General features: G+C 45.8%; 1 protein-coding gene across 2 annotated transcripts; it reads left to right on the forward strand.

Annotated features, from left to right (window-relative positions):
* Positions 1-6,680: 6,680 nt before the first annotated feature.
* Positions 6,681-9,214, forward strand: LOC109756623 (probable LRR receptor-like serine/threonine-protein kinase At3g47570). 2 transcript variants are annotated; one of them, XM_020315468.4, is made up of 2 exons: positions 6,681-7,596; positions 8,179-9,214. In XM_020315468.4, exons 1-2 carry the CDS (start codon positions 6,879-6,881, stop codon positions 8,550-8,552), a joined length of 1,092 nt encoding a protein of 363 aa, XP_020171057.1. In that variant the 5' UTR covers positions 6,681-6,878; the 3' UTR covers positions 8,553-9,214. The 2 variants fall into 2 exon arrangements, with proteins under 2 accessions (XP_020171057.1, XP_020171058.1); XM_020315469.4 differs by having other exon boundaries at positions 6,683-7,536.
* Positions 9,215-9,535: the final 321 nt, after the last annotated feature.

The raw sequence follows: 9,535 nt of genomic DNA on the forward strand, positions 1-9,535 counted from the left end.
ACTCCCCATGAGGATCTCGCATGACTTATTCTAGAAGTTGATCCTTATGGATTCTTAAGCTCCCGAAGTCCGACCTTTACTTAATGACCATGTTGATGCTTTAAGCATGATCGTGGTATCTAGTACATCAAGGAGAACATGAGGAGCAGAGTGCTAAATGTCTCTCGGTCGATCATCCAAATTTTGTTTCCTTGACCTCACTAAGGTGAAATCTGAGAAGGTGTTATCTTCCTTTGCATCTGCATCAGTCATCACTACTCATCATGGTAGTATGTTGTGTTGCCAGGATCCTCGGCACAAATGTTGGTAAAACCTTGATGAATATGGAAATGCTCAAGTTCTTGAAAGAACGCTCAGTCACTAGGTTATATCCTTGGTATCAACTGGAATGTGCCTTCCATTTGCCGAGTTGTTCTATAACCGTAGTTTCCTTTCCAAACTGAGTATGCCATCCTCTCGAATTCTTTCAAACGATCAATTGTGATTTGCCTCAGGCTGGTATGAAGAGTTTCAATGATCTATGGATCAAAAGTAATTCTTTTTGCCACTTAAGATAATAATTCTACGAGTCACCTCCCCCAAGGTGCCCCGTTGTGGAATCATGGCAATCAATCTCCTCGCTACTTTGAAACCATGCACCATCCTACTCCAGCGTGGAATTGTTGCCTACCAAATTGAACCTCCGTCATCTGTTTCTTCCATCCCTCCCGATGTGTGTCTTGTGTCTCAGCTCAAGAAATGTTTCTACGTCTCATTCTGTGAGTTGATCATGTGTTCATTAAGATCAATGATCCATTCTTGTGAGGTTGTCTTGCTCTCTTGTCGCCATGTTGGATGAAGTTCTCGAAGGAAAGGATGTCATAATCAATATGATGTAGCGGATCAACATCTCTGAGAAGGGCAGTTGGATCGAGAAAATTGTGTTAGCTTTGTGTCCCCGCTGTCTTCTTACCTCGCGCCTTGAATCTCGGGACGAGATTCTTGTTTAGTGGAGTGAGTTGTCACAACCCTAGTTTAACGCTTGTAATTAGTGGCATTGCATCCATGCATCATATTTAAATTTCTGAAACTTGAATTGAGGATTGTTGAAGCCTCAAAACTTTAATCAAAAGCAGGGCAAAGAACCGTGGAAAATGTATTCAATGTTCCAAAATGGCCTTAAATAATGTTGGTTATATTTGGCAGAGGTTTTTACACCAGACCAAAAATAATGAACATTTTTGAGGAATATTTTGGGCACTGAATTTAAGTCATTATTTTATTTGCATTTGGAATTATATTCATAACATGTATAGAATATATTTCCAAATACCCTGAAATATTTTATGTGCAATAGGAAATGTCCAATGTGCAACATAAAATTACTCAGAGGAATTTTTGGCACTGGTTTGAAATCATTTGAATTGCAAACAGTGGCAAAATAATTAAATCAAAATAGAAAAACAGAAAATAGAAAAGACAAAAGAGAGAGCAGGCTTACCTGCTTACCTGGCGCGACCAACCAGCCTAGCACTGTAGCTAGTGGCCCAGCTCATTGGCCCAGGCCACTGGCCAGTGCCAGTCATCTTCAACCTCTGCCAGTAGGCAGAGGGAGCGACATCGCACGCGCCCGAGCGACCACCTCCTGCTTCGCCGTGTCGACGCCTCCTTCCTCCCAACCCCGCGCCCAGGAGACGTGGACGAGGCCCGTGCTGACCCCCCTTCTCCCCTGGCCTTTTCCCCCTCTCCCTCCTCGTTCTTCGCCTGAACAGAGAGCCCCGCCGGCCACCGCTGCCGCCCGCGTGGCCAGCGCCAACGATTCGCCGTGCTAGCATCCCCGCCGAGCTCCGCAGCATCTCCGAGACGACTCCCGCGTCCCCAAGTGCCCTACAACACCATCGCCACCGTCGTCTTCTTCCTCGGGCGCCCGAGATCGCCGTCGTCGATTTGCTTTGCTCGAGCCGTCCCCGAGCCGCTGAGCTTCTCCACGAACTCGCCGTGAGCCCCCGGTTCTCTCCCCTCTCTCCCCATGCTATAATATGCGTGCAAGCCGCCGCCCGAGGAAGAAGACGACGATTTGCTTCGCTCGAGCCGTCCCCGAGCCGCTGAGCTTCTCCACGAACTCGCCGTGAGCCCCCGGTTCTCTCCCCTCTCTCCCCATGCTATAATATGCGTGCAAGCCGCCGCCCCGCGAACGCCCGAGGCCGCCGTCCGCCATGGCCGGCGAGCCTTGCGCTCGCGAGCTCCTCCGCTCAAACCCGCCGCACGGTTATGCTCCTGGAGCTCCCAGGAGTCCATAGAACCCCTTTGACCAGCCGCTAGTACTCCGTAGCCTCGTCCCGCTCGACGTCCGAACGCCGCCCGCCGCCGCGAGCTCTTTTCCGGCGAGCTCCGGCCACCCCAGCTACTCCCACTTGCCCCATTGGGTGCGCGCGTTCGCCAGCTCCGCGTAGATGCCCTCCGCCTTGCTTTTGGTCATCGGAGGAGCGATCCCGAGCCTCCGCCGCGTCTGGTCGTCGCCGGCGGCTAAACGCCGATGGTTTAGCCCCGGTCGACCAAGGATTTGACCCCCATGGGTCACAGACATGCGGGCCCCGCCCGGCTAACCAAGTTAGTTAGGGTTAATTTTAATTAGGTTAGTTACTCTAATCACTGACACGCGGGACCCACTGGTCAGTTTGACCTTGGCTGCCCCATTGACTCGCTTATGTCATGCTGATGTAGTGCTGACACAGTAATTCATTTTCTGGAATTAGTTTAATTCTAAATAATTAGAAAATCCAGAAAATTGCCTAAACTTCTAAAAATCATAGAAAATCAACCGTAACTCCAAATGAAATAATTTATATATGAAAAATGATCAGAAAAATCCAATCTATCCATATGTACCTTTTCCATGCATGTTAGAACAACTTATGGCTGCTGTTTAGGACAAATCATATAAATGGCATTTGAATTTCACATATGAAGTTTGAATTTGAACCTTGGGTTCAAAACAACTTCATTTTAAATCATTGCTAGCTGCATTAGCTCAAACCACAGCATATTGCCATGTCATGATCATGCATCATATTGTTGCATTGCATTGATTATGTTCCTTCTCTGTTGCCGGTATTCGACCCCTCTCAGTAGACGTGGTTCCGACGATGAGTTCGATGACACCGATGAGGAGCTATACTATCTTCAGAAGTGCCAGGCAAGCAAAACCTCCTTGTTCATTCCGATACAATCCCACTCTCTTGCTTCTGCTCTCTTTTACTGCATTAGGACAACAACGATTCAACTGTTACATGCTGCGGTAGTTGAACCCCTTTCCTCTGCATGACCTGTCATTGCCACAGTAAATAGATGAAACCCACTAGCATGAGTAGGAGTTGTTTGAGCCCTGATGTGCCTACTCATTCATGCTTGTTGTCATGCCTGCTACTGCTTAGAGTTGAGTCAGTTCTGTTCATCGGGAATGAATTGGAATGTGGTGAACATGTCCTACTGTTGAGAGCTAAGTGTGTGAACACGATTTGGTAAAGGTAGCGGTGAGAGGCCATGTAGGAGTACATGGTGGGTTGTCTCATTGAAACCGTCCTCAGGAACTGAGTTCTGTGTTTGTGATCCATGAACAGTTACTACCACACATTGGGCTCCGGGCACTCCAAGCTGTCTCGACTTATATCAACCTGATCTCTGTCCAGGAGTTGCAACTAGTTTCTGATGTTTGTAGGTTGTGTTAGTAGTCTACCAAGTGGCACCCGGTACAGGTGGGCTTGGGAGAGACTAGGCACCGTGGCACGGTGTACCAAGCGTAGATCCATCCGTCGAGGTGGGCTTGGGAACCCTGCACACATCGTTTGGGGCCGTGAGCGACACCCCGGCCGGATCTCCTTGTGGATGGAACCCGAATAGGCGATAAACCTGGACGAGAGACTTGTGTGGTTAGTCAGGTCATGGCCGACTCCCTCGCCAGGCTTCTGCTTGAAGGTTGCCGAGATACACGACGTGTACATGGTGGTAAGTGGCGAGAGCGTGTGTGAAGAAGTACACCCTTGCAGGGTTAACATCATCTATTCGAATAGCCATGTCCGCGGAAAAGGACTTATGGGTTGCCTGTACAGTTCATAGACAAGTGAAAGTGGATACTCTAAAATGCGGAAAATAAGTGTGAGTGCTATGGATGGCGTTCTCGTAGGGAGACGGGAGCGGATCCATAGTGGTGTATTGATATGGTGAGTATGTGGACTCGTGTGCGCCACCTCAAAAGAGTTACTTGCAGTCGTAGTTCAGGATAGCCACCGAGTCAAAGCTGGCTTGCTGCAGTCAAACTCCACCACCCCTTTGTTGATACTGATGCATATGTAGATAGTTCAGATGTAAGTCTTGCTGGGTACATTTGTACTCACGTTTGCTTAATTTATGTTTTGCAGAGAGACGTCAGTCTCACTAGTAGTTCCGTGTGGACTTCGACGTTTAGCTTGTTACCTCAGCTACGATCTTGTACCCTTGGGAGGGTCTTGTAGATAGTCAGGCTTCTCAGCCTTCTTCATTTGTAGTTGTCTGTACTCAGACAATGTTAAGCTTCCGCATGTGCTATTGCTTGTATGACTTGAATGTTGGGTCATGAGACCCATGTTTGTAATACTTGACTCTTCGGAGCCTTACGAATAAATACTTCGAGTCGTAGAGTTTTGTTGTGATGCCATGTTGTATTTACACATATCGAGCATATTGTGTCTATGATTGAAATGCTTGGTATGTGTAGGATCCGACAACCTAGTTGTCTATCCTTAGTAGCCTCTCTTATGGGGAAATGTAGTCTAGTGCTTCCACTTAGCCATGGTAGTCTGCTACGGCCCGGTTTACCGGAGTCCTGTTAGCCGAGTTACTACTGCTCCGGAACACTTAGACCGGCCGGCATGTGTCCTTCTTCGATCCTGTCTCTGTCCCTTCGGGGAAATGTCACGCGGTGTCTTTCGGAGTCCTGTTAGCCTGCTACAGCCCGGATTCCCGGAGTCCTGCTAGCCCAGTTGCTATAGCCCGAATTCACTCGCTGATGACCGACGCGTTCGTTGCTGGGTCATGTATGCCTGTCCCTGTAAGTTAGTGCCACTTTGGGTTCACGACTAGTCATGTCGGCCCGGGTTCTCTGTCATATGGATGCTAGCGGCACTATCATATACATGAGCCAAAAGGCGCAAACGGTCTCGGGCCAGGTAAGGTGGCACCCGTGGGAATACCGTGCGTGAGGCCGCAAAGTGATATGGTGTGTTACATGCTAGATCGATGTGGCTTAGAATCAGGGTCCTGACACTGCCCCGACACACGGCGTTCCACCTTCGGATACTGTGTCTAGCGGCGGCCCACGGTCTCTCGGTCTAGTGCCGAGGCTAAGTATCGTGTCGTGGCTAACGTCGTTGCTGAGTGCTCCTGGCTTCGGCAACTTCTCTATGAGCTCTCTTGTCCTGTTGGCAAGGCCACCGTTGTGTATTGCGACAACGTCTCTGCCGTCTACCTCTAAGCCAACCACGTTCACCATTGCCGTACCAAACATATTGAGCTGGATATCCACTTTGTTCCGGAGCAGGTGGCTCTTGGCCACGTTCGAGTTCTTCACGTGCCTACCTCTCAGCAGCTTGCGGATATCATGACGAAGGGGTTGCCGATGTCGGTTTTTGAGGAGTTTTGGTTCAGTCTTTGCGTCGGTGCCGATGCTTTGACTGCGCGCGGGGGGGGGGGGGGTGTTGAGCAACCTATGTATTCGTATATACACATGTACTCTAATCTCCGCCCATCTCATTAGGGTTTAGTTCTGGACGTGATGATCACCCTGTACATCTTATATTGGCACTAGATGCCTGTGAATATACGCGTGTTGCATCCTATTGTCTCTCTACGAAGCCGTTGCCAATCCCAGAAAAAAACGATGTCACTAGGTTGAAACTTTTTCCGTCAATGGTTGTACCTTTCTCTACCGCCGGTTGCAGCTTTTAAGGTTGTGCGTTGCCAGCTCCCAGCTTGGCCATCTCTGGGTTGAAGCGTTTGTAGTCAGTGGTCGTAGCTTTCTTGGCCACTGGCCGCAGCATTTGCCGTTGTCGGTTGCAGCTTCTCCATGCACCTGGGCCGCAACTCCCAAGGTCTTTGGTTCCAGCAAAAAATGACGGCGATCGCAGCAATTGGTGCTGCTGGTTGCAGCTCCGCTGCGAGCCGGTCGCAGCCCTCGCTTTCTTCTGTTCTAGCAAAAAACGGAGTTAGCCGCAACACGTAACACCTCATAGCTTCGCTGGCCCATGGCTGTCGCAGTGCCTGCTGCCTGGCCCTTGCAAAATCGCAAGCTGCAGCATGCCGGGGCGCGGTCATAGATTGAGGTGGCGATTTGAATTGAAGTAGACGATAGCCACAATGTGCATACATGGCTGTGGTTTTGTCTCACCCTGTAGATAAGGTTGAGGGGAGAAAGGGCAGTGTGTGGAGGACAGGGATGGCTGCTATACATACGATACGATGGATTGGTTGCCTCGATCCAACGCAGACGGCAGACCTGAGGACCGATGGATTAAGTGCCATTCGTAGGACGCGCGCGCGATCGGCCCAATTGCTGGCCGGCCGGCCGTTCCTAAACATTTACTACCAATTTACAAAGACCATCTGCGAAGGGGCTCATCGAGAGAACGAAGCTACGTATGTATACACACTGCCACATACTTTTCAGCCAGCATTGACCGAGCCAGGGCTCAATCAGGGGCATCTCCGTAAATTGCAATCCCTGCCAACCATGACTTTTCTCTCTACCTAGCTTCCTTTTCACCCGGGCCATCCATCAATATAAGCACATCCAGGCTCCACCGATGCAGCAACCAACACTCCAGCAAATACGTGTAGACACATAGATCAAACAAAGTGAAACCCCAATGGCCTCCAGTTTGCTGATAATCATACTCCCGGGTGCCACTATAGCTCTTGGTGCTACTGCTTTTTGCTTCTACACTTGGTGCCTCTCAATCGGAAAGAAACTTGAGAAAGGCAAGGTCGAAGCTTCTATTGATCTGGAAGACCCGGTAAGTCATCAGTTAATCTCTCATGTCGATCTTGTCCGCGCCACAGATAATTTTAGTGAAGATCACATGTTGGGATTTGGGGGCTTTGGAAAAGTTTTTAAGGGCCAACTGAGCAGCGGTTTGGTGGTTGCAATAAAGGTTCTTGACATGCGATCCAAGCACAGCGTTAAAAGTTTTGACACGGAATGTCGTGTGTTCCGCATGGCGCGGCACCGCAACCTGATACGGGTAATCAACACATGCTCTAACATGGACTTCATAGCACTAGTGTTGCAGTACATGCCCAACGGCAGCTTAGACATGCTACTTCACCACTCAGAAGATGGGGGAAGACAATTCGGGTTTCGTGAGAGGTTAGGTGCTATGCTTGACGTATCAATGGCAATGGAGTATCTGCACCATGGATACCATGAAGTGGTTTTGCATTGCGATTTGAAGCCTAGCAATGTATTGTTTGATGAGGACATGACTGCACACGTGGCAGACTTTGGCATTGCAAGGTTACTACAAGGTGAGGATAGCTCAACGATCTCTTCGAACATGCCTGGTACAATTGGATACATGTCACCAGGTACTTAAGATTGACTATATTGCTTTATATATATATATATATATATATATATATATATATATATATATATATATAGTTACTATTCATCATCCAGGGTGCAGAATAAGTTATTCTTCACTCGAGGTAATCTTACGATCATATCATAATTAAATTACATTTGGAATTCAAATAGTTACATTCCTATTGATTCACTACGTAAAATTTGGCATAAAAAATAAAAACATAGGTCATAAGGCAAGAAAATTTGCAGTTTATGTGTATTTTACACTATGTTTTTACGTTTGTAATTTTACATATTATGAAATATTTTTTACGACGATTATATATATTATTACGGTCTCTTTTTATGTCGGAAATAAGACAAAACTTACGAAACGTAAAATTACGGTCCATTGATGGTAAAATAGAGGAGGTGAAGAATAACTATTATATATATATATATATATATATATATATATATATATATATATATATATATATATATATATATATATATATATATATATATATATATATATATATCCATTTCTTGTTAGACTCATGAGTCATGTTGAAACCTGTGTTCATGTTTTGATTGTGTAGAGTATGGATCATATGGAAAAGCATCACGACTGAGTGATGTGTTTAGCTACGGAATAATGCTCCTTGAAGTTTTTACTGGAAGGAAGCCTACAGATGCTATGTTCGTCGGAGAACTAAGCCTTAGGCGATGGGTTTACCAGTCATTTCCCTCAGAGCTGACCCATGTTGTTGATGCCCGGCTACTGCAAGACTCCTCTTCAAGTTGCAACTTGCACGGTAACTTTCTTCTGCCGGTATTGGAAGTTGGTTTGCTTTGCTCCAATGACTCGCCTTGCAATAGGATAAAGATGAGCGATGTGGTCGTTATGCTAAAAAGTATTCAAATGAAGTACACTGCATGGGCTGTTGAGACATCACAGAGAGCAACACCATGATTGATCACTCTTGCTTCGATATATTTATGCATATCTTTTTAGAAAATGGAATATGGTATTACCCGTGGTCTATACCAATTTGTGTATACTAGTCATCAAACCGGGCGTCCGCACGGGCTAGTGATTTTGAAATTTTGAAAGTAGAAAGGAAACCGAAGACCTTTTCGTTTTAATATGTAAGTGTTCGAAATGTATGCGAACTTGGAAGGCAATTTTCTCCTAACCGATAATTATACATCATGAATTAAGAGAAAAAATACAAGTATGTGACAATTAGAATGAAGTAAAATAAAATATGGACTTCCAAGAAACATTTAAAAGGAATCACATGCCCAATAGAAGAATCAGTAACACGTATACATGGTAATCAGAACTGGAACCTAATTAGTGTAGTTGTACTTGTTATGTATAGAAGGAAACATGGAATCGAGCATTGTTACTATAGACGAAGGACGTCAAATAATGTACTTGTTCCTCTTCAGCTTGAAGGACGTGGATAAGTGAAACTATGGTTCTGAATCAAGTAATCACATTATCATATAAATGTTCCGACATATGTATGTACATGCACATGAACAAAAGAAATACATCAATATCTATGTTTCCGCAAAAAAGAGGTGTTTTGGCTTGTGGATGCAGTTGCACCTGGGATGAAAAAGAAATCAAGAAATATAATCCCTCCATCCATATTAATTATTGTTGATTTAGTACAATTTTAATATAAAGATATACTAAATTAGCGATAATTAATATGAATCGGAGGGAGTATTAAAAATGCAAAATTAATAATAAAGATGAGTGATGAGGGTTTTTTTTAGGCTCTTCTACGGTAACTTTCTATTAAAAATAATCAAAGTTATATACAAAGATGAGTGATGAGGTTGTTATGCTAAAAAGGCAAATGAAGTAACAACAGAGACATCACGGAGTGCAACACCATGAATGATCACTCTTGCAGCTTCGTCATTGTAGTGCCGACGATG

The sequence above is a fragment of the Aegilops tauschii genome, chromosome 5 (assembly GCF_002575655.3).
Source record: "Aegilops tauschii subsp. strangulata cultivar AL8/78 chromosome 5, Aet v6.0, whole genome shotgun sequence".
Classification (NCBI taxonomy): Eukaryota; Viridiplantae; Streptophyta; class Magnoliopsida; order Poales; family Poaceae; genus Aegilops; species Aegilops tauschii.

Bases quoted from the DNA above. Each gene is read 5' to 3' on its own strand.
- LOC109756623 (XM_020315468.4), top strand. From the start codon at position 6,879: ATGGCCTCCAGTTTGCTGATAATCATACTCCCGGGTGCCACTATAGCT. The intron at 7,597-8,178 runs GTACTTAAGATT...TTGATTGTGTAG, and splicing joins AATTGGATACATGTCACCAG to AGTATGGATCATATGGAAAA.